Source organism: Uranotaenia lowii, chromosome 3, assembly GCF_029784155.1.
Source record: "Uranotaenia lowii strain MFRU-FL chromosome 3, ASM2978415v1, whole genome shotgun sequence".
NCBI classification, from domain to species: Eukaryota; Metazoa; Arthropoda; class Insecta; order Diptera; family Culicidae; genus Uranotaenia; species Uranotaenia lowii.
Window position 1 is genome coordinate 7,764,511 of NC_073693.1, and position 25,856 is coordinate 7,790,366.

The 25,856-nt window shown below is 36.7% G+C and overlaps 1 protein-coding gene across 1 annotated transcript in view; it reads right to left on the reverse strand.

The window, feature by feature from the left end:
- The window catches only part of LOC129750811 (serine-rich adhesin for platelets-like), a 54,427-nt gene that overhangs the window by 19,214 nt on the left and 9,357 nt on the right, over nucleotides 1-25,856 (reverse strand). The window contains exons 2-6 of the mRNA XM_055745890.1: nucleotides 9,158-9,304; nucleotides 8,946-9,089; nucleotides 8,763-8,879; nucleotides 8,566-8,690; nucleotides 8,380-8,501 (exon numbers count right to left, since the gene is read on the reverse strand). Of these exons, the coding sequence (XP_055601865.1) occupies nucleotides 8,380-8,501; nucleotides 8,566-8,690; nucleotides 8,763-8,879; nucleotides 8,946-9,089; nucleotides 9,158-9,304 (655 nt within the window). The remainder of the gene's footprint in view (nucleotides 1-8,379; nucleotides 8,502-8,565; nucleotides 8,691-8,762; nucleotides 8,880-8,945; nucleotides 9,090-9,157; nucleotides 9,305-25,856) is intronic.

Genomic DNA, 25,856 nt, shown 5'->3' on the forward strand with positions numbered 1-25,856 from the left:
TCTCGAGAGGCGTAGCGATCTTACGGTGAGTTGTGTACCTGGCCCCACCTGGGGTGTTGAACCAGGCACAGAGTTGTTGCAGAAGCGAACAGTCTCACGGTAGATTGTGGTGTACCTGGCCCCACCTTAGGTGCTGAACCAGGCACGAAGTTGTTGTTGGCTTGATCCAAAGTTAGCCGGTGGGAATTCAACCCAAACCAGCTACGGATGCGATGCGGCAAGTCAACGGCTGATTCAAATCCGAATGTCGAAAGATTTGCATCTCCAAGGCCGCCGAGGGGTTTATCGTTGTGTAGCGGCAGATATAGCCTCCAAACAGCGGCGTACAGATGGGTGTACCGGGGGATTCAAATCGAATTGAGGGCGAATCAGGGTTGGAATTCTATCCAAAAATAGCGGGGTCCTGAATTTAGGATCCAAAGATTAGTTATTGGGGTTTATCGGCTAGAGAAAAATGGCGGGTTGCACCTGATGTCCAAATATTTCGGCTTCTGGTATTGTAACACTTCATATTTGGTTCTGTGTTGTTTCGCCAGAGTTTGAATCCAAAATGCCGATGGACGTTATTCTCGGCAGGCTTTGAACTCCAGCCGGTCATTGCTTTCGCCTCGCGCCTTTCTTGCCTCGTCTAATTTGGTTGTTCGCCGTTTTGCCTCTTCGATTCGCTCAGGTAGCTTACGGTCTCTGGTAATGAGTAGTGGAACCGGTAGTGATGGCTGCGTACTTTTCGCCTTCTGGTTAATGGTCTCGCCTTCCAGAGGAATAGTTCAACCCCAGAAATCCCACTGCATACCATAAACTACAATCTACACACAAAATCGCTGAGACCTCTTTCGAGAGACTAGCAACGCTTACATAGGCCGGCATTGTTAGGCGACCATACTACAACATACGCAACAACACACTAGAGAGAGTTCAGAAGTTCTTGAAATACGCTTTGAGAAACTTTGTGTGGCAAGCAGAAATGCCGGAGTATCCAGTCTTGTGCATACTAGTAGGTTTGGACACGCTGGAAACTCGAAGGAAATCGATCAACGCACTGTCTCGAAAGGATTTAATCTGTTTTATTATTCGCCGTATTTATTATCTTTAATATCTCCGTACAGAGGCCGCTGCTGTTTACGAAGCGGAAAGCCATTTCAACAAGCTAATCGGATCCAGAATCACGCCAGAAACGAACCAATGTGTACCGAATGATGGCATTTTACAACGCAAACGTCAATATTTTTCAACTAATCATGACCAGAGAACAAATTGAAAGTAGAATTCTGCAGTACTCTTTTAAAAATTAACAATTAGCGTTGTTCTGAGGTGTTATTTATATCATAGAATAAGATAAAAGGCTGAAGCCTAGGATCTAAACAATAAAAAAACAAATTATCCTGCAGAGGTTATTTTGAAAACTTCTCCCGACCAGGAGAGGATATGAAAATTGATACCAAAACCTATCTCAACGAGATATCTTATTCAGAAGTAAAATCATTCATTGATTCATTAATTTCCGAAGCTAAAAACGATTATATCCCCTTTTGATAAAAACAGTTCATGTGCTTCGAAAGCTTTTATTGAAATTTTGAAGCTCTCTTTTTAATTGCACCAGGTATGGCTCTGTGGTACCGTGCACGTCTCTCACCAAGAGGAGGTCGAGGCTCGAGTCTCCTGCTCATCACCATTATTGCATACACATGCTTGAGTACAAACCAAGCTTGAAAGCTTGTATGCAAGTCTTGGTTTTTGTGTTTTTCAAGTGATCCATGTCTTATCTGATTGAGTTATAATTTTGTTATGATCCTATCAAAAGGGTGATGTAATTTAGTTATGCTAGTATAATTGATATTTTGGTATTTTTTTTTATATATTTCAACATGCTACAAGAACTAAATTATAACTCATATTGATAGGAAAAAATGGAGATTAAAATATGATTTTATTTTGTTTCAGGTATGCTGATACGAAATTTTTTCTGCCAATGTACACGTCATAATATTGTGCACATTTTCAGAACGTGAATTTTCCGAACGGTTTGATAGAAATCTCATTGCTTTGTACAAACAGAAAAAGAAGAGAATCCATTTATACGATGATCAATAAAATAACAAAATGATCCTCGGATTCTTCAAAGAGGCCTAACTAGAGGCTTATTCAGCTAACATTTCGAGAGTCGAGCGGGAAATTAGGTCCTACCCAAAGCAACTTTCGAAATTAGTAAACTCTAAAAAGGAGAATAAAAGAAAATATAGGAACGTGAAGTATCAAAAAAAAACTACATGTCGAAGGACTCACAAAGTACAGCGCAGCTTTTTGCTTAGTTTTTTTTAAAACGAACACCAATTCACAAGAAAAGAATCTAGAAATATTGCAGAAAATTACAGGGGTGTAGCAATACTATCTGCTTTGACAAAAAAAAATTTAGAAGTTGTTTTATCATCCGCTATATCCAGCGGTAGAGAATAGAATTTAGCCTCATCAGCACGGATTCTTTAGAAAAAGATCGGTGGTCACAAATTTCTGCGAGTTCACCATTCGTGTATTAGATTAGATGGTCAAGGGATTCCAAGTGGACTGCATCTATACCGACATGTCGAAGACCTTCGATGTAAAGGGTGATACGGTCAAAATTTGGTCAACATCAACTCGACTTATTTCTTTCAACTTTGCATTTAAAAAACCTGAACACCCCTCATTTTGAAGGTGTGTAGAATGTTGCTCCTATTTTGATTTTGGAATTCACTCTTCAGTTGTCAAAATGCCGTCCAAGGAAGAAGAGCAGCGTATCAAAATTTTGCTCGTGCATTGCGAAAATCCGAGCTACTCGCACGCAAAGCTGACAAAATCGCTAAAAGTTGCCAAATCAACCGTTACAAATGTAATTAAAGTGTTTGGGGAACGTTTGTCGACAGCCAGGAAGTCTGGATCGGGGGGGAATCGAAAACCGGAAGCCGCTGAGACGACAAAGAGAGTTGCCGATAGTTTCAAGCGAAACCCTAACTCTCTCTCCGAGATGCCGCAAATAAGCTGGGTGTATCGTCTACAACCGTGAATCGAGCCAAAAAACGAGCCGGACTATCGACTTACAAGAAGTTAGTGACTCCAAATCGCGATAATAAACAAAATACGACGGCCAAAGCGCGATCCCGGAGGCTGTACACGACGATGCTGACGAAGTTTGACTGCGTGGTAATGGACGACGAAACCTACGTCAAAGCCGACTACAAGCAGCTTCCGGGACAGGAGTTTTATACGGTAAAAGAAAGGGGAAAGGTAGCAGATATTTTCAAGCACATGAAACTGTCAAAGTTCGCGAAGAAATATCTGGTTTGGCAAGCCATCTGTACCTGTGGCTTGAAAAGCAGCATTTTCATTTCCGGGACTGTCAACCAAGAAATTTACGTGAAAGAATGTTTGAATAAACGTCTGCTGCCTTTCCTGAAGAAACACGGTTGTTCTGTACTGTTTCGGCCGGATTTTTGTTGGCATCTTACCATTACGGTAAAAAGGCCATGGAGTGGTACGCCGCCAACAACGTGCAGGTGGTTCCCAAAGACAAGAACCCTCCCAACACGCCAGAGCTCCGCCCAATTGAGAAATACTGGGCTATTGTCAAGCGGAACCTAAAGAAGACCAAAAAAACTGCTAAGGACGAGCAGCAGTTCAAGGCAAACTGGCTTTCGGCGGCGAAGAAGGTGGACAAGGTGGCTGTACAAAATCTGATGGCAGGGGTTAAGCGTAAGGCCCGGCAATTCGGATTTGGAAAAGCGGAAGCCTAACTGAATATTTTTCCTGAATTTTATACTAATTAAACTTGAAAAAGAAATTTAATTTGATTTTTTAAATAAACGATTTTACCGATTTACACGCGTTTTCCCTTGACTAAATTTTGACCGTATCACCCTTTAAACTCGATTTATGTATTCGGATTTCGTAGACCAGAACGAGTATTTGCGCTACAACGTGGTCTGGATGACGAGACGGCCTCGTCGGACCACGATATATGCAATCTTTTTGCTAAAAAGTTTTCTAGTGTCTTTACTTCCGGATCTGTATCCTCTGAACAAATAACTAGTGCAACTAGAAACGTTTCATCTTTGAATACCTTTTTAAACAATATCTCTTTTGATGAAGAAACTCCGTGGGCATGGTAAGAGGCTCATCATGCCTTGTCGCGCAAGATCTTAAAGAATCGAATAGTGAGAGTATCACACCAGATCTTGCGAACACGAACGGATCACTGATAAACACCAGTGAAACGGAACCTACGTGTTGGCCCCACGGCTTTAAACAAACGTCTTACCAGTGTTCAATATGGTCCGATCAGTAATGATTGTTTGACCTGATATAATTTTTCATACAATTTGTTTAATAAAGTTTTATATTTCAGGTCCGGTATTCTGTAGGTTCAGAGCTGTTCCCGTATCCTAGACTGTAATGGGTCACGGGTTAATAACTGTTCAATGTGTTACTAGGCAAGGTAAAGGTAGTAGTATTCGTCTCCCCAATGCTCTAGTAAGTGTGCATTTGCGGTTTATGAATTTCGAAGGCTTATTCTTAAATCAAGCATTTTACAAGAACTAGAGGCTCATTGGATCAGAATGCTTTTTGGACAGTTTCGTGTTAACAATAATTCTTTCTCGTTTCAACGCTTTTTGGTAGATTTGTCTATTGTTCGGTTAGACTTGAAATTCAATTAAGGTAGTCGAAGAAAGATGTTACGATTTTGAAAAACAATAATATAAAGGCAGCCCAGGAAGATAATTTTGGGAATTAAAAATAGGAGTGTTATTTCTTTCAACCGAAACAGATTGAGGAAAGTTGCTCTGAGAAGATGTTCAGAGTTAGCGATGAGGCTTTAGAGGAACAGCATTGTCATTAGTAGTATGGTCTTGTTTGGTCATTTATCAATTATTCTATTGTTCGTTTGACGTAGATTTTTTTTTTTACAATTGCTGCAGTGATAAACACCTTTTAATGGAGATTCTGTTTTATGGTATCCAAGTTGTTAATATTATTACAGAGTAGCCACATTTGTTTTGAATCTCTAAAGACTTACTCATTTGTTAATATTTTTATACGCCAATCTATGCTAATCTCAAGAGATGGGCTCAAAGTTTTTGAATCGAGTAAGGTTAGGTGACAGGTAGGGCCCAACATAACACTATTCACTGTGACAACAAACCTCAGCCCTACAAAGGCTACTATTTGTTGCTCACTCCACATGACACAATACTACTCACTGTGACAACAAAACTCGGCCCTATAAAGGCTACTATTTGTTGCTCACTTCACATGACACAATATTACTCACCGTGACAACAAAACTCAGCCCTACAAAGGCTACTATTTGTTGCTCACTTCACACGATACAATACTTTTCATTGTGACAACAAACCTCAGCCCTACAAAGGCTACAATTTGTTGCTCACTTCACATGACACAATAATACTCACTGTGACAACAAAATTCAAACATTGCTCACTACACATGACACAATACTACTCACTGTGAAAACAAAACTCAGCCCTACAAAGGCTAAAATTTGTTGATCACTTCACATGACACAATACTACTCACTGTGACAACAAAATTCAAACATTGCTCACTACACATGACACAATATTACTCAATGTGACAACAAAACTCAGCCCTACAAAGGCTACTATTTGTTGCTCACTTCAGACGACACAATACTACTTAATATCACGACGAATCCAGCAAACAAACCAAACTAAAGCTACTATTTGTTGCTCACTTCACATGACACAGTGTTACACATTTCCACATCATACAACCGATATAAAATACCCTCGCTCGTAATACGGCTCATTGGCAAGCCCAGTCCTGGTTCGCCAGGGTTTGACTTGTCAGAGAGCAACCGGAGTTTAAGTGGGACACATTCCTAATTCGCCCGGTGTATTGCGGTCTCCTCCAAATCCTACCCATTTCATTTACCCAGCTTTCCCCCGCGGTGAGAAGTTTTGGCCTCAAAAGGGCCGTGTGATTTCTCATAAAGCTGCCGCATAAAAAAAAAAAAAAAAAAAATATCTCTTTTGATGAAGAAACTATTCTGAAGGCGACTGTTAAACTGAAAAATCTGTTTCCCCGGGCCCCGATGGCATACCAGCTACTTTTTTGAAATGCTTCATGCCTCATTTAGTTATTCCTATCAAACGCATATTGTTCGAACTCGTTATCTTTGACAAAATTTTCTCGTTTTGTAAGCAATATATTTGTAATGATCAACATGGATTTATGCCCAAGCACTCTACGACTACTAACTTATTGACATTTACAGCATTTGTGCAAAACAGCTTTTCTGGCGGTTTTCAAGTCGATGCAAATCACCGATCTGTCGGCTGCCTTTGACGAAGTGAACCACGGAATAGCTATTGCGAAAATGGAGAGGCTTGGAATTTGCGGATCTTTAATGGATTGATTTCGTAATTACATCATTGGACGTAAATTCTCTGTAAGATCAAGTAACTCATGTTCCAAACAATTCTCTGGCACATCAGGCGTGCCTCAAGGCAGCCACTTAGGCCCAGTAGTGTTCCTGATTTACTTCAATGATGTGCTTGTATTACTTGACGGTCCTAAACTCGCCTGTGCAGATGATCTGAAGCTTTTCTACACTATAAAATGTTCTGGAGATACTGTACTTTCACAGCGACAGTTTGACAATTTTGCTAAATGGTGCGACGACAACTGCCTGCCATTAAACCGCAAAAAATTCTCGGTCATCACCTTTTCCCGTAAACGACTTCCTGTAACTGCTGATTATTTTCTTGGAAACCAGATAATTGCTCGATCAAAGCACGTAAATGATTTGGGTGTGATTCTTAACCAACAGTTGGACTTTAAGTCCACGCACACTAACTATGTAGTCGACAAAGCATCGAGAAGTTTGGGATTAATCTTTCGCGTGACTAAAGACTTCAAAGACAATTACTGCCTGGAAAGTTTCTTTTGTAGCCTTGTCCGCTTAATTTTGGAGTATGCATCTGCTGTATGGAATCCCTATTATCAGAATGACAAGGTCATTCGAATCGATGCCATCCAAAGACGCTTGATACGTTACGCTTTGAGACACTTGAATTGGCAAGATCCGTTCCGCCTAATAGCACTATTAGTCTCCGATCTTCTGGCTTCGAATATAGACTGCCCCATGATGCTGCAAACTATCAATTTGTGCGTTCGACCTCCAGGACTACAAGGTCGGAACCTTCAGCTTCACATACCTCTTCGCCAGAACAACTATGGAGCCAAAAGTGCCCTGATTGGTATTACGAGGACATTCAACCGTTTCCTCTTCAATTTTGATATCTCTAGGAATGTATTTTAAAGAAGAATTCTTGCGATGTTAAGGACTGTGTAGTCTGTAGTATATATTTTTTTGTTAATTTTATATGAATGTTAAATTTATGTCTAATCATTAGGATCAATACGTGATCCTTTGATATATTAACAATAAATAAAAAAAAACACGATGAGATGTCGAACTTAATTCGTTAACGGAGAGGTCGTGCTTCGAGTCGTGTTTAATTGAGGTCGTTGCTGATAAGTGGACTCGTAACGAGTAGAGCCTTAGAGCGCACTAGCGCGGATAGACTTCCCACTATTAAAGGACAGTTTGCTAAAGAATTCGAGGTGGAAACCAAGGTCTGTGGCTCCAGGTGGACTTTATGGCGTAGGGGGTACAAGATTACTTGTATCATTGTTTCGTGTGTCGTCCAATTGCATCCATGGACCCAGAGGAGTAAACTGGGTGGGCGCGTTGGCTCCCCGTGCCTTGGAATGCGATCCGGAAATGTTATTTACCACCTGGGTGACAACTTTTAATTAAAAAAAAGACAAATGGGTCTGTACGATGTTCCCGGGTGATCCCGGGGTTCGGTAATAACACCAACATCGCAGTTTTCCACATGTTGGGGAATGATCTCTCGTCCAGAAACTTTTGTAGCATTTATTCCTTGAATGGTCTATCACATATCACCACATGTCAAGACTCATGTGTTTCAGAACTCTTGTTAGTCGCACTCCATGATCGCGGCCTGTCGGGATTCCATTTTGAATTTCGCCTAAAGAGACTTTGCGGTTTAGCAAAGAAGTCTACCGCCAACAACTCCTTCTTTCTAATATCCGGCTTTTGAGGGGCCAGTAGTGGCCAGAAAATTCGTAAGTCTAAATACGACTTTACTAGTTTTTGTGTCATTCATAAGATTTGAAGTCTATGGATAATTCCAGAGCTGTTTGACAGAATCAGTGACATCAAATCTTGATCATCAAACTTTCTTCGTCTTCGAAGTAAGATTTCCATTTTTGAACCATCTTGCTAAATATTAGCACTTCTTTGCTTCTGAAATTGAACAGAATCGTCATAATTACCTGCCCTTCTGAATCCACCTGCCACGCCGTCAGACACGGCGTACATAGCAGATGCCCACACGGTTCGATCCTGATGTCCTTATCGTTCTCGGCACAGATTTTACACAGCTGAAACGTACTCCCTGCGGGCGATAGAATTTTAAAGTTAGAACCATAAACTGAATGAACTCAAAAACCTATACGAACCCATTTCACAGTACAGCTCGTACTGTTCCTGCGTCACCGTTATGTGATCCTCGAGCGGACTCTGCACCGCAAACGATAGATCCGGATTGTGCGGTTTCCCATCCGGGTAAAGATAAAACCCTTCCCTGTTAAGGAGAAAAATTTAAAAAAATATCAATGATATGTTTAGGAACTTTTGAAGTTTGTGGTTGGCTTACCTATGACCGTCTAGTAAAGCTTGACATAATGACTTGTTTTGCGGAATCGTCTGCAGGATTTCGCCCTCCGCCGTCACGTAACCTATTGCCCACTGTCCTAACCGTGTGCAGGATAATCTGAAAGGGTTTGAATAGATTTAAGTTTTGAAAAAATAACAATAATTATTGACGAGGTTTGCTTACCTGAAAACATAACTACCAGCCTTATTGATATACTTTTGTAAGCGTGCTTTGACTTCGTCGTACGTTAGGAAGGCGACATAGCCCGGATGCGTCACAGCTAGGATTTGCCAATTCCTCAGCAACGTATTCCACGGTTGAAACAGCCTGATGGAATAAAAAAGCAGAGTATGAGCCTTAATCCCAATTTAAGGTTTTTTTTTCCAGGAACTTACCTAGTAAAAACATCGAATTCAAAATTCGAAATATAATCATTGCACGTTAAATCTATGGTGGTTTTGAGCGCCATCGCTTCCAGTCCGGAGGAGATTGGATGGACCAGCGAAAGCTCCTGCCGGAACAGCTTCCACGGGACCAAGGTACTGCGAAGAGGAAGAGAAAACAAAAGAACAAGTTAATATTTTTACTTAATGTATTACTGTGGGCGTTTGAAATATTTATTTGCTGATTCTCAAAATCACAATACGACATTCATGAAGGTATTAAATAAAAAAAACCCCTTTGAAAGGGTAGCAAGAAATATTACATTACTAACGGCGAACTGTCCAAGCCAGCGGTTTTTGCCAGTATAAATTCCAGGAAACGAATGCAAATATTAACGGCGCAATTATCAGCTCATTATAATTGCTTGTTTGGGTCGATTAAAAGATTAAAAACCGTCGCAATTTTTCCAAAATGAAAAATGTTTCCGGTGTTTCATGATTTAACATAGGAAAAAACCGATGCCACGAACAGCCTACAGTCACCGATAATATTTTTCAAGCCTACATTATATTTCAAATTTAAACAAAAGCTGAGGGTGGAAAGTGGATTGCATCATCGCCGTCTCGAGTTAAATCAATAGTCGTCGTCTAGCGATAACTTTTCCTTTACAGTTTCAGCAAGAAGGATAACATCTCATAATCATCACTGTAGTCCCAGTAATTACTGCAAAAAGAAAAGTTCGCAATCCCGCACCCATCTTGATGAGAAGTGGATTGTGTTTTTTTTTCTCTTCTTTATCTTCATCCAACCCACCCATCCGGAAGTGGATTTTTAATTGAGCGGAGCGGCGGAAAAGTAAAACAACACAAAATGCGAAAACGAATGCGAAAATCCCATCTCACATCACACGTTGTCGTTGTCGTCGTCGTCGTCGTTATCTCGGCTATGCTGAAATTAAGCGTTTCTCCGGAAAAAGAACATCATTCATAGCCGTTCATTCGTGAACTTTTGAAGGCTTCGGGTTTTTTTTCTTTAATTTCTGTAGTTGTTTTTGCTGACTTTCCTCCAGATTTGGTATCCTGACCCTACAAACTTTTTGCTTGGTTTTTTTCCATGTACCCAAAGTTGAAGCGGTGGTTTTTTGTTGTTAACCATACTGTTTTAATTAAGGATTGAAATCAACAATATATCTTTTTGAATTACTTTACTCTTTTTTAGGCTCGTCTGCGATGAAATTTTGACAATACGAGTCAGATTCGTGGTTATTATTATGATATTTATAAATATGTCGAATTTCTTTAAGACACAAATTTGCATGTGTTGACCAAGGAATTAATTTCTTTTTAATTAACCTGTAGCATAGGATATTGTAATGACATTCTGAACGTGACACTTTCTGTGAATTTTGGAACGATATTTTGGTACAAAGCTATGCAAAAAGACATGCCAGGATGCTGTGGAAGTTTTCCAAGGAGAAATTTTCATCGTCCATCATGCTGCTCCAAACCACTTGCTGGGGAACATTCCAATGCTGTTATTTTACTTAGTTTATTTTTTTAGTCTATTTCTTTTCATTTTAGAGATTTGACATTTTCAATTTTCAGCTGGGTAATCTCTTTTTATAATTTACTGTAGGTTTTTTTTTTCTAAAAGAGTTTAGAAGTTTTATTTTCTAAGAATGCCAGATTGATTATATTTTTAAATAAAATTAACCAAAATTGACATCATTGCAGTGGATTTTCTTTTGTATAATTTTCTGCTTTTCAAAAGCCGTCCAGATCTCAAGGATTTTTTTTATTTCGTTCTATGACTAGAAATTTAAAAAAACAAAAAAACAGTCAACCTACATTTTGTATATAAAGCTCGGATCAAATCTTTAGCTATAAGATTTCTGTTGCCTCTTTTTGTCTTCTAAGAAAATTGTTGTGAATCAAAAAATTATATCGAGCTTACTCTGGCATTTTTTTTTTGTTTATTTTTTATGATGCGTCCAGTCAAAGACTCTAGGTAAGTTTTTTTTTCGTTTTATTAAACTTGGAATCAAAAAGAAAACACAAATTTCAACAAACATATTGGAGGTAAGTGTGTAAATGTACCCCATTTTCCAAATAAAAAAATGGTTAAATCGGTTAATTCAAGAACGGGAAGTACAGTACTCGCTCTTTAATCGGATATTTTTAATCAGGCACGCTCAGTGATTTGACCTTTTTGGGAGTTGATTTCAAGATCAACAAGATTAACTTAATGTTTTGTTGAAATAGTTCCAAAATGTAATTTTTGGTTTTGAAGATTTCACTAACCGGACGATTTACTGTTCATTAATCGATAGATTTTTGTGCTCGGCTATGTTATCAGGCAAAACTGGTGTTTTTCTATATGTTTTATTGAATGTTTGTAGTTCTTTCTTCTTCTTCTTCGTTTATCAACATAGCCAAAACATGTAAGCATCCTGGAAATGCCTGGACTTGCGTCCTCCATTTTCTTTAACGATTTTATCAACGTTATGTTGCATATAAACACGTATTGCAGGGATTACTACGGCCAGGCCAACCAGGTGATAAATACCGTAAAAGATACCAGATCAAGGGAACGAATAAGGCGTGGAGTTTCCTACCAAACGCAGTAAGAAGGTTATATCTCATAAAATATGTTTTCATCGAGAGAATAAATTTTTCATTGATCCAGCTCCGAGCGTTTTAGTTTGAAATTTGGCACCGGAGCTTCTGAAGCCTCTTCTCACACCTTTTCGGTGTAAGAAATATTTTTGAGATAATAAGCTACAGTGCACTTCTCAAAAATGGTTATCCTTGTAGTTACAATCAGCTGGAATCGATGTTCCTTTAATTTTTCACTTCACAGGAAAAACTTTTTCAGCAGAGCGATAATTTTGACGTCTTTACAAGGCAAGGCCTACTTGAAACCTCTTTATCAAATGTTTGTAGTTCTTTAGATTGATTCGAGTACGTTTTTCTCATTACTTTTTACTCAATTTTCAACAATACAGTAAGGTTTTTTACACTGATATACGTACCGCGTAAAAAAACCGTGCAAAAAAAAATCCGTGTTAATTCTTGAAAACCGTGTAAAAAACCGTGTTAATTCCCGAAAACCGTGTTTAAAAAGACCATTCAAATTCTGCAGCTCTGACGTTTTGACACTGAAGACCTGAGACCTGAGACCTGAGACTTGAGACTTGAGACCTGAGACTTAAAAATGTAGACTAGAGACATGAGACCTGAGATCTGAGAACTGAGAACTGAGACTTGAGACTTTAGACATGACACCTGAGACCTGAGTCCAGGGACCTGAGATCTGAGACATAAGACCTGAGACCTGAAAAATGAGACCAAAGACATGGGACATTAGACCTGAGACCTGAGACTAGAAACCTAAGACATAAAATACGAGACCTGAGACAGTCTCAGATCTCAGATCTCAGGTCTCAAGTCTCAGGTCTCAGGCCTCAGGTTCCAGGTCTCAGGTCTCATGTATCATGTTCATAGTCTCGGAGCTAAGATTTTCCCAACTTCAAAAACTTTTTCTTTGAAACGGACTTCTAGGAAAACACGAGGAATATTTTCTCTCAAAAACCGTGCTAATTCGCGAAATCCGTGAAAAAAACCGTGTAAAAACCGTGTAAAAAAACCTTATTGTGATAAAAAATTGTGTTTTGAAACAAAACTCTTGACCAAAAATGAGCGAGGGCTGTATTCCAGACTGGAATTTTCAGTCGAACTCGACAGATTACTACTGGAACTGGGAAAACTGGAGATTAAATATGATTGTATCTTTAAAAGGTATTGTTTACTGAAAGTAAACGTCTTAAAGCACTGGAATCGAATCAATGAAGTAAAATTATTACTCCTTCAAGTTGTTTTACAGTTTTTTTTAAATAAAACTCATGTACTAAACGAACCACTGATTGTAGTGGAGATTTATTCAATTTTGTGCTTCTTCACGTACATTTTTTTGTGCGTCTTCACATACATTTTTTAGATTGGCCCCAAAATTTACATGTACAAATTCCCCAATCAAGTCCGGAGATTTTAGAGTGCCTCAAAGTGACTATAATAAACAACAAAATAAATCACAGAGAGTGGATTTCTGGTTAAAACTTGTGGGAAATTTTAGCCCTGAATCAAGGCCGATGGGCTGAATTTTTTCACATGCCTTTTTCGAGACAATCTGCAATTTGTATATGGTCGTTTTTTTTTTTAAATTAGTCGTACCCATTTTTGCTGCCATTCTAGTATACATCAAAATACATATAACTAAATAAAAAATGTCTAGATTGTTGTGGTTGGTTTTTATACAGACATTTTATTGTGGTTTTCTTGGAAAAATAGAATCGCATGTAAATTATTTTAGCTGTCAAAAATTTTCATGAATCTTTTACTTCGCCTTGCTTTGTACGTTCTTGAATGATTTGATTACATTTGTATACTAGTTTACAACACTGAAGGTCTATTTTGTATTACGTTTCCGTTAGCGCCCACTGATAAATTCGTTTGCTTGGATTTTTCCTGGCAATCAAATACGAGTCATTTTTGTAAAAACTATTGCAAGGCCAAGAGCGCAAAGAAAAAGTGATAGTTGGTTTTGGTTTCCGGGAATGTATTATTTCTCCTAAAATGATGAAGAAACATGCGATATGCGATTAAGTTGTTTAAAATTCTGACGCCTAGTATAGACATCGCTTTGAACGTAATTTTGAAATCAGTCAACGTAATAGCAGACAATTTTCTTCACGTTTGCAAAATCTCGAGGGACTGACTGTTTTAGAGCAAGTTCACTCTTATTATTAAAAAGTGTTAGAAATTTTGACACTTGTAGCACATTTTGAAAATTTCACCATGCAGAAATATGCAAAATATAACACGTGTTGCAAGGCCGTAGGAAGAACCGACTCATTGGGGGGGGGGGGGGGGGGGGGGGGATGGATGTTTTGGCAACTAATTTTTATCTATGATTTTTTGTCTAAAAACACACGAATAAAAAAAAATTAAAACAAATTATGTTTATAACTATACCTATGATTATTCATTTTTAAGTACTCATTTATAGTTTTCGTATGAAATTGTAACTTAAGAGAAGACACGAATGCCACAAGGATGGTAAAGTAACTTTAGAAAAAGGGTCCTTAGCCTAAAGGCTGAGCTAATTTTTTTTTAATGAAACCTCTAGAAACAAAATATGAAATTGGCTTTCATCGATGGTTAAAATTTTTGAATTTGTTTAAAACTCTGGTAGATCAAAGCTATTTTCTTTATGCATAAAATAAGTTCTTTTTAGGGTAGGCTTCTATTTCTTAAAAATAAACTCATTCTATACTCAAATCAAACAAACCCAATCTTCAAAACTCTTTTGCAAATTCCAAGATTATAACCTTTGATGAAAATAAAAAAAAATCCAAAAAAAAAAAAATATAAAAGATAAAAAATTTTTGAATCAAATTTGCTTGATGCAAACTTGAACCAAATTTATGATTTTAGTTTGAAATTTGGCTTTAAAAAAAGCTGCAATATTAATAATGTTAAACGATACACCGAAAAAATCAGGTACATGTTTCTTCAACAGGCAATATTTTTCATACAAAATCAATTCCATACTAAAAATCCTGTGGATGATTTTTTAAATGTAATTTGGGATATTTTGCATGAATCAAAACTTAGAAAATTTACTCAAATTTGTGATTTTCAGCTGAATTGTGTGTACAAACTTATTCTGATTAAAAACTTTGAAATCTGGAAATTGAATTGACAAGCAAATTTTTAAGTTTATGTTCTCTTGAATTTCTCAACAATTTTATGTTTATTGAAAAATTCATTCACAAGCTAAATCTTTTTCTGAATTCTAAACCGTTATTCAAAAATTGAACTTTGAATCTGTTTCCGAATTTCTTTGCGATTTCCGAAACATACAAAAAATACGATTTCCTAATCCTAATTCCAGATCAGAATTTCATGAGCCAAATCTTAGAGCCGGGTATTTAAATTCTGTAGTGCTGGTTTAATCCTCATTCATTATTTATTTTTAATCTGTGTTGTCAATCTGTTTAAAATCTGAATTTCGAATGATGAATCAGCATCTGGTTTTCAATTTTGGGTCGCAACTTAGAAGCTTTAAATGTTTAAATTTTGTGTTAGAATAGAGTTAAAGAACTTCGAATTTGATATTTTATATTCAAATTCGAAGTTCTTTAACTCTATTTTAACACAAAATTTCTTCTTTTGCCATATTCAAAAAATTATTATTAAAATATTGAAAATGCATTTGATTTTCGAAAAACATGATTCAAATTTGATATAAAATGCAAAGCCGAATTCGAACAAGGATTTCAAAGCAGCTTTTCATTCCTAATTTCATATGATTATTCGAACTGAAAATCAAGAATCCTAAACTTGATACAAAATCAGAAATACGAAAATATGTAGAAATACAATTTTGATTATAGGAATATGGAACCAGAACCTCAAAAATGGGTTTAATTTAAAATTTAATATTCAGACCTGAATTTCTATGATAAGTTTGCCAAATTACCCGGTTCTAAACGGATTGGCCCGGATATTTGATATGAACATTTGGGAAAAGTAAAGTCCGACCCGGTTGCCCAGATTTCATTGAAAAAGCCCGGATTTTTGTTTGTTTTCATTCTCAATCTTAAATCAAACTTAAGAAAAAATAAATTGTGTTTTATTTTTTTATTTATGCGTCCAAAATTTTTGCAGCAAGTTAAAAAAAACTATCATGAAAGGTTTTTTTAAAGTTTCTATTATTCTAGATTTTTGATGAGCAATTCCTAGGTTTGGATCAAAATTGTTTTGTCTGGATTTGGTCTGCTACAAGTAGCAAAATTTCAAAAGCGAAATAACCATTAATGGAAAACGAGAAATATGTATCCTCTTCCTGGGTTTTTGGGGAAGGAACAGGCAAAAAACTCGAATTATCCATAAAAAACGATCATCATTCGATTTTCTCTGGAATTATTTAAACAAAATTTCTTTCCAATTTTTTTTTTCAAAAAATGCCGAATACATATTTAAAAAAAACGTTTGGAATTTTTAATTAATTTTATAAAGTTTTTTTTAAATTTGCTTTTCAAGATTTTTAATTAAAAAATTAAAAAAAGAAATCTTTTTTCGTTCCATATAAGACCATATTAATTTAAAAATTCAAGAGATGCACACATCTATTGGTTGATTTTGTCTGAGTTTAAATTCAAACCTTACTCAAATAAGTTGGTAAAAGGTGTTTCATTATGTCTAAGTATGAATGATACAACCCTGCTCACTCTAGAAAATGTTTAAACAACTGAATTCCGCTGTTAGTTGTTGTTTTTTTAGTTCAATTTTAAACTCTGTGTATCGTGAGTTCCAGCTTTCACAATTTTCATGAAAATGAGAAGCATTTCCCCGGAAAAGCGCAAACTTATGGTGCAGAAATGGTGTACTTTCCCAAACATTTCGCGGAGTCAGTTGGTGAAAAGGGAAGAAGTAGGCATTGGAGCGGGCCGAAATGTGATTCGGAAGTATAGAGAGGAAAAATCTGAGTGGACAGTGCGGTGGACAAAACTTTGGACCAGAAAGTCATGCGTGCTTAGACCAGTAAGAAGAATGCCTCAGTTTGGGATGTGGCCAAATAAGTAGGATTTCAGCATCGTCCATGGTGCCAAGGTAAGATAGTCTAAAGGCATAAGAAGCAGCAGAAGCCAAAACGGAGTCAAAAACAAGCTGTTTCCGTTAAACCAAGAGCTCGTAAATTATATGATCTGTGTGGAAAATCGGTGTGCGTTATCATCGACGATGAAACCTATTGCAAGTTTGATTGCAAAACGCTTCCGGGTGATTAAAATTTTTTAGCAAGTCATGGTTTAGCAGATCATATGTGACATTAGACCGCTTGGATTTGCTCCTAAATTGTTTTTAAACTGCTCATTTTTAATCGCGTGTTGATATAATGAACATCCAATAAATATACGATCATGGTAGTAATCGTTCAATTAAAAATGGTAATTAAAAAAAACCATACGGCTTGAGAATAGGTCATGATTTTTCGTTAAATTTTGTTTGAATCTAGTCCAGTTCATTAATCCAACAATATCAACAATATCAACAAACATAGAATTCCAATTCCATCAGCACAAACCATTCCACGTACGTTCATCCTTTCCCTCTAGCGGATATCAGAAACAGACAACAAATTGGTTTAACCCACAGCAGGTTCCTGTAACGGTAATGAACGTACCGCGTCGTAAAGTTATTTGTTTTGCAGAACTAAGTCGCTACCGGATTACACCCACAGGAAAGGTCCCGCAACAAGTCAACCGTTTCACCAACAAACAGTCACCTTTGTTCCGGCGCGGCTAAACATATTGAACACCACAAAAAGGCGACCGATAGTTTACGCGGTTTCTATGAAGTGTCAAAAACCCTGAAGGAGAGTGGCGGCAACTAAATGCTACTAAAGGATTATTTGACATTTCACTTTGCTTTCCTTCGACCTTCCATAGCAAGGCGCATTATTGTTACAGTTACAGTACTCTTGGCTCGCCGGGCACGTCTACTAATTACAGTCGCATGGTTATTGTCGACGGCGATTTCAATTTCAATTTAGCGTTGCCTCCTTCTACTTCCAAAGGCTTTCAAGGGTGGCTGAACCTAGGCTTGTCTTTTCACACGTCTCGGAAATAAATTCCGATTTGTGAAATTTCTCCTGGCTTGGAATCCTTTAATCACGGGCTTTATCGTCCGTCGTAACTTGAATGCGAAAAACATGAAACATAAATCTCCCGGAATAATGTCATCATGACGTCCCCGAGCAGTCGTTTCTGTAGGGAATATAGTAAGAAAATAAGAATAAATATCTCTGAATGAACGATAAATGAACAGCTAGAAGATTGGCAACACTTGTTCATGAGAGCACGCTCCGATTCGTGTACTCGGAAATTTTGGTTTTTCGGGAGCGTTCGTTTCAATAAGAGAGCCTGTGTAGAGTTTTCGTAGAAAACTAGTTGACAGATTCTACATGAGTGTAGAGAGCTTGGAATTCAGTTTACAGACTAATTTTGTGAGCGACGGATCGCGTCAGCCTCGCGCTAATAAAATATTCGGTCGGTTTCGACAATGGCGCAGTCGGTTTGTTTGAACGATTAGTGTTTTTTTTAGTTTTGTGCTTGGAACATCTTGGAGAGCGGGATCGGGGTCTTTAGTTGGAAGTGTAACCGGTATTGAGGATGATGCGAATGGACGGTGAGTAGAATGGTGGAAATAGTGAAGAATTGATTTGAAGGATAGAAGATAAAAAGAAAGGAACGAGAGTAAAATGGCGGGTTTCGGTGTACTGCTATTTCGAGGTTTTTGATTGTTATTAACAGAGCGGATTTTTGTACAATACAATTATTTTCGTGCATGAAAAATTTGAATGTGCATTAATGAGTGATGCGGCAGATTTTATTTGTCGGTTGTTGTTCCCCGTTCGTAGATGTGAAATTTTTACAGCTGTAGAGGTGTTTGTGTTAGACGGTAAGATCAATAATTTCGGTACTTATTGTCAGTGGCTGGTTTTATTTCAAAATTTTCTATAACCTTGCAAGGATTGACAGCTAGAGTTAATTCCGAATCTGATGAGGGTCAACTGGTGGTAGAGAGAAGGTGGAAGTAGAGATCGACGACTTTCTGAGGATTTTTGAGTTCGACAATGGATGAACATTTGCTTGAGAGCAGCGCTAACATGAAGTGAGAGGTACAAACCCCTGAGAGGGGCAGTGCCATGAAATGGGAGGTACAAACCCCTGAGAGGGGCAGTACCATTAAATGGAAGGTACAAACCCCTGAGAGGGGCAGTGCCATGAAATGGGAGGTACAAACCCCTGAGAGGGGCAGTACCATTAAATGGAAAGTACAAACCCCTGAGAGGGGCAGTGCCATGAAATGGAAGGTACAAACCCCTGAGAGGGGCAGTACCATTAAATGGAAAGTACAAACCCCTGAGAGGGGCAGTGCCATGAAATGGGAGGTACAAACCCCTGAGAGGGGCAGTACCATTAAATGGAAGGTGCAAACCCCTGAGAGGGGCAGTGCCATGAAATGGGAGGTACAAACCCCTGAGAGGGGCAGTACCTTTAAATGGAAGGTACAAACCCCTGAGAGGGGCAGTGCCATGAAATGGGAGGTACAAACCCCTGAGAGGGTCAGTACCATTAAATGGAAGGTACAAACCCCTGAGAGGGGCAGTACCATTAAATGGAAGGTACAAACCCCTGAGAGGGGCAGTGAGGTGCAATGGGGGCAAAGAGAGGTACAAACCCCTAAGGCAAATGGAATGTTCAAAAAGGAAGCAAGATAAAAAAAACATTTGAAAATAAGAGCACATATAAATCTCAAAAAGTCAGAATGAGAACAAGAAACAGTTGAAAAAGGAACAAAAAAAAAGGGGATTGAATAAGAACGAGCTATTAATAAAAATTGTTTCGCTAAACGAAGATCGAAAAATAGAGTTTTGAAAAGCGAGCAGGGAAAATATAAATGGAAAACTGACGAATGAAAAAAGAAGCTAAATGAAGGCAAAATAGAGAGAAAGGGAGAAAGAAAAGATGAAAAATCGGAATTAAAATGGACATTAATAGTAAGAAAAACTAAAATTTAAATCCATGATTTAAAAAAAAGGTAGAAAAGAAAATAAAAAAAATAATAATGTCTAATGGAACACGAGGCATAAACTTAACGAAAGCAAAAAAAGGAAAAATGAATTCAAAGATTTCAAAAAGTAAAAGTAGAGGATAAAGTAAACATAACAAAAAAAAGAAGTTGAAATTCAAGAATGAAAAATATGCAACAGAGGAAGAAGAACGGCTAAATGGAAAATAAAAATAGAAGATTTTTTTAAAAGGACTGAAGTGTGCGACAAAAGAAAATAAACAAAAGGAAGAAAAGTAAATAAAGTAAATAAAGTGTAAAAAATAATTGATGGCAAATGAAGGATAGGAACATAGTAACCCCTGAGAGGGGCATTGCCATAAGATGGAAGGTAAAAAAACCCTTGAGAGCGTCAGAAGTAAATGGAATATTCAACAAAGAGTCAAGATCGAAAGAAATATATTTAAAAAGAGTAAATAAAAATCACTTAAAGTGAGAATGATAACAAAAATAGTTGGAAAAGGAGCAACAAAATTGATTAAAGGGAGAACTTGCAATTAATAACATGGATTCTGTAAACGAAGATCGAAAAATATAGTTTCATAGAGCAAGTAAGGAAAATATAAAAAGAAAACTCCCGAATGAAGGTAAAAAAAAACTAAACGAAGGCAAAAAACGGAAGAAAGATGAAAAATCGGAATTAGAATGAGCGTATGTAGAAAGAGAAGCTAAAATAAGTATGCAAGATTTAAAAAAAAAAGGAAAAAGAAATGAATAATTTATAGTGGAAAATGATGCATAAATGAAACGAAAATACGAAGAACAAGTAGAGATAAAGGAGGAAATACAAGATTAAAAAAAAAAAATAGTATGCGAATTCAAAGATTTCAATGAATAAAAGTTAAAAAAAAAATTAACACAACAATAAAAGCAGCTGAAAATCAAGAATGGAAAATTTAAAGAATGAAGAACGGCTGAATGGAAAATGAAAAAATAGGTTTTTGAAAAAGACGGAAGTTTTGTTTTGTTTTATTGTTTTATTAAGTCATGAAAAATGAAAAAAAGGATATAAATGGGAGGTACAAGCCCCTGAGAGGGGTAGTACCTCTGTTGGCAGCATTGAGAAAGGCAAATGGAATATTCAAAATGGAAGCAAGATAAAAAAAAACATTTGAAAAAATGGAGCAAATATAAATCTCAAAAAGTCAGAATGAGAACAAGAAATAGTTGAAAAAGGAGCAAAAAAAAAAAAGGATTGAAGTGAGAACGAGCTATTAAAAAAAAAGATTCTGTAAACGAAGATTGAAAAATAGAGTTTTGAAAAGCGAACAGAGAATATATATAAAAAAGCTGACGAATGAAAAGAAACCAAATGAAGGCAAAAAAGAGAGAAAAGGGAGAAAGAAAAGATGGAAATTCGGATTTAGAATGAGCATTGGTAGTAAGAGAAGCTAAAATATGGAACCATGAAAAAAGTAAAAAAGAAAAAAAAAATGAATTATGTCTAGTGGAATACGTGACATAAACAAAACGAAAGTAAAAAAGAGAAAATGGATTCAAAGATTTCAAAGAAAAAGTGTACAAAAAAATTAAACAGAAAGAAAAGTAAATTAAGTGAGCAAAAAAGCAATGGCAAATGAAGGATAGGAATATTGTAACCCCTGAGAGGGGGAGTACATAAGTACATACAAACCCCTGAGTTCCATGAGATGGGAGGTGTAAACGCCTAGCAGGGACAGTACCTCTGTTTACAACATTGAGAAAGGCAAATGGAATATTCAAAAAATTCTGTAAACGAAGATCTAAAAATAGAGTTTCGAAAAGTGAGTAGGGGAAATATAAAAAAAAAAACTCAAGGATGAAAAGTAAAAAAGAAAATGAGGCTAAACGAAGGCAAAAAATGCAAGAAAAAAAAAGATTAAATATCGGAAGTAGAATGAGCATTGGTAGTAAGTCAGCTAAAATAGATATACATGATTGAAAAATAATAATAAGAAGAAGAAATGGATAATGTCTAGTGGAAAATGAGGTATAAACAAAACAAAAGTAAGAAGGAAAAATAAAGATAAAGAAAGAAATAAAAGATAAAAAAAAATCAATAGGATATGAGAATTCAAATATTTTAAAGAAAAGAAGTTGAAAATCAAGAATAAAAAAAAGATACAACAGAAGAACGGCTGAATAAAAAAATGAAAATAACCTAATTCTTGTAAAAGACTAAAAAGAAAACTAATAAAGTTTGAAAAGATTATGAGTGGAAGATGGAATGCATCGTGGAAGAGATACCGAAAAAAAAATGAAAACGGATCAAGGGATAAGGGACCCGTGATAAATGGAGATGAAGATTTCCAGAAAGAATAATTTTAGGAATGAAAAAAGTATCTTAAAAAGAGGGTTGAAAAACGAGATAAAGAGAAATTTTAGTTGAAAAAAAAGAAAATAAAATGACAAATAAGAGATAAAAAAAAACATTAATAAGAAATTGTTCATAATGGAAGTTTCACAAAAGTGGAGAGTTAAAAAAGAAGAATGAAACTACAAAGAGTAAAAAAAACTTGTTAAATGGAGAGCAAAATAAAATTGTTTTTATAAGAGTATGGAAAATTGCGAAGAAATGAATAGTGAAAACTAAGAGGTGAATATTTAGGACAAAAAATTTAGAAAAGGAAGGAAATATAAATAAATATAAAATAGATTGAAAATGCAAAGATCAAAAGTGAAGAATAATGTATAAAAACACAGAGAAAACAGTAATACAGAATGAAAAATAGTGTACAGAAAAAAAGAAAAAAATTAAAAGGGAGGAACAAAAATAAAGTAATAGAAAACATAGTAAGGATCGGTAAATAAAGGATGTAGAATTTAATATAGTATGATGAAATACATGAATCAAAATTAATGGAAAAATTGAGATAGAGTAAAAATGACAAGCAGGATTATAAAAAAAAAAAACGGGAATACGAACCCCTGAGCAAAAAAAAATTTGGAAAATGAGAGTTTTACAAAAGTGGTGGTTTTAAAAAGGGAGAATTACAGCAGAAGAATAAAAAAAAATGTAGATTTTGTAAATGGTGAGGGAAAATTGGAAATTTGAAAAGCAAGTATTGAAAATTAAGGAAGAAAAATAATGAATGAAACGTTGGAAGGAAAATAAGGGTAAAAAAATTATATAAAGGAAGAAATACAGCATGCAATATAAGAAACAGAATGAGCATCAAAGCAGAGGAATGACAAATAAAGTATATATGCAAAAACAAAAAATTAAAAAATACAGAGCATTAAAAATTATTAATGAGAAAAGGTACAATAGAAAATTAGGCATTAAAAACGAAATTATTGATAACAAAAGATAATGCAGATGCAGATTTTCAAAAAGGAAAAGGAAACAGAATATAGAAAAAGGGAGTGATCAGAGTTAGAATGCACATAAAAATGGAGGAAAGAGAATAAGGGATAGATAAAAGGAGTTTCACTAAAGAAGAGATTAAAAAAGGATGAATTAATTTAGAAAGATAAAAATAAATTGATTCTGTTTAATATAGAAAAGGAAGTTTAAATAGTGACTATAGAAAACTGGAAAAAAAATGAATAAATTGAAAGGTAGGAAAAAGGAGGAAAAAAAAATGGTGTAAAAATTGAAAGATCTAAAGTAAAGAATAAGGTATGGATAATGGAGAAAAGGACAAAACATCAAAAAAATACGATACCGAAAGGAAATCGAGTAGAAAAAAATGTACCATAAAGTAGGACGACTGGAAGTATCTATAAAAGGAGATTCATTATGGAAAAAGAAATATAGAAAATATTTAAACAAAGATAGAAAAAATGCATCATTAACACAGAAAAAGTAGAGAAATGGAAAATGAACATATAATGACTTAAAAAAAAATTATCATGTTATTAGAGAATGAAAATGCGGCATACAGAATGCAAAATAATGTACAAAAAAAAGGGATTGAACACAGGGAAATCGGAAAATAGTGTTCATGCAAAACGGGTGTTATAGAAGCAGCTTAGAATAAAATAAACAGTAATAACAAGGGAAAACGGAAGTGCAAGTACCAATTAAATAAAATTGTAAAAAAAAAAGAAGACGAGAAGCCGGCATTGTATATAAAGGGAGAAATGTGAATCACCTATTAAGGTAGTAGGATCGTGGAATAAGTGTAAACAAGGAATAGAAATTCTCAAATAATGATGAAGTATTTTAAACGTTCAACGAACACCTGTGACAATCTGTCACCTAGAATGAGGAGGAGTAGGATCAGATAAAAAAAGACCTGAAAAAGAGCAATGTGATGAGAAAATGAAAAAGTACCTTTTGATGCCTGGAAGAAACAGTGGATTTTGATATTGAAAGTGATAACACAGAACCAAGCGACGTAAAAACGAAAACAACAAGAAAAAAACACATAAGAAAGGAAAAATTACAACAGAAATTCAGAGAGTAGAAATCTTTTTCAAACTAGTTCAGGAGTATAGAGGCGGAGGCAAATGTAGGGAATATAGTAAGAAAATAAGAATAAATATCTCTGAATGAACGATAAATGAACAGCTAGAAGATTGGCAACACTTGTTCATGAGAGCACGCTCCGATTCGTGTACTCGGAAATTTTGGTTTTTCGGGAGCGTTCGTTTCAATAAGAGAGCCTGTGTAGAGTTTTCGTAGAAAACTAGTTGACAGATTCTACATGAGTGTAGAGAGCTTGGAATTCAGTTTACAGACTAATTTTGTGAGCGACGGATCGCGTCAGCCTCGCGCTAATAAAATATTCGGTCGGTTTCGACAGTTTCGATGATCACGCATAAGCGGCAATCATAAATTCGAAATAATTCTCACACGTGCGTACCATGGAAGTTTGCTTGCCGTTTACCGAGAGTGAGAGACCTACAAAACACAAACACGGTGACCCCGGAGCGCAACAAAACTCAGACAGGCAGTGAGCTGCTCGAGGGCATCTGCCTCCCAAATATGGGTGGTCCCATCGGAAACATCATTCCTCCGGCAGCGGCGGCAGCGGACGACGGAATGATAAATAAAACGTTTATTAAATAAACTCCTACTACACCATATTCCGTTGGGGCCTCATGTAGGTTTCTATGTGATGTAAGCTGCCTGTTCGTATGTGTAATTGGCTTCTTTTCGGCTGGATTATGTTCCGTCGGCCGTCGACGACTTCCCGTTTCACTCACTTGACGCGGATGCTTCCAGCAACAACAACAATGATGCCGCCGCCGTCAAATATGGACGGAACCGCCGATTTGGATGGTTTTGGATCCTCCAGGGATAGACGGACATGGATGCATGCATGTATGTATGTATGTATTTATGTATGTATGCCTGCAATACGTAGCATGTGTTTTGATTGGATAAAATTTTCGCCAACCAAGAGTGATTCGTTTGACTCTTTCCTGGTTTATCCGGTGCGTACTAGCATGTGTCGATAACGGAATGATTGTTTAACGGATTGGACAAACTGTTTGTCTGTTCGTCTTTGATTTGACAGGCTGTCTGTCTGCCTGACTGTTTGACTGACTGTCTGACTGACTGACTGTCTGACTTACTGTCTGACTGACTGTCTGCCTGACTGTCTGACTGACTGACTGTCTGACTGACTGTCTGACTGACTGTCTGACTGACTGTCTGACTGACTGTCCGACTGACTGTCTGACTGACTGTCTGACTGACTGTCTGACTGACTGTCTGACTGACTGTCTGACTGACTGTCTGACTGACTGTCTGACTGACTGTCTGACTGACTGTCTGACTGACTGTCTGACTGACTGTCTGACTGACTGTCTGACTGACTGACTCACTGACTGTCTGACTTACTGTCTGACTGTCTGACTGCCTGTCTGACTGTCTGTCTGACTGGCTGACTGACTGACTGACTGACTGACTGACTGACTGACTGACTGACTGTCTGACTGCCTGTCTGACTTACTGTCTGAATGACTGACTGTCTGACTGCCTGTCTGACTGACTGTCTGACTGACTGTCTGACTGACTGTCTGACTGACTGTCTGACTGACTGTCTGACTGACTGTCTGACTGACTGTCTGACTGACTGTCTGA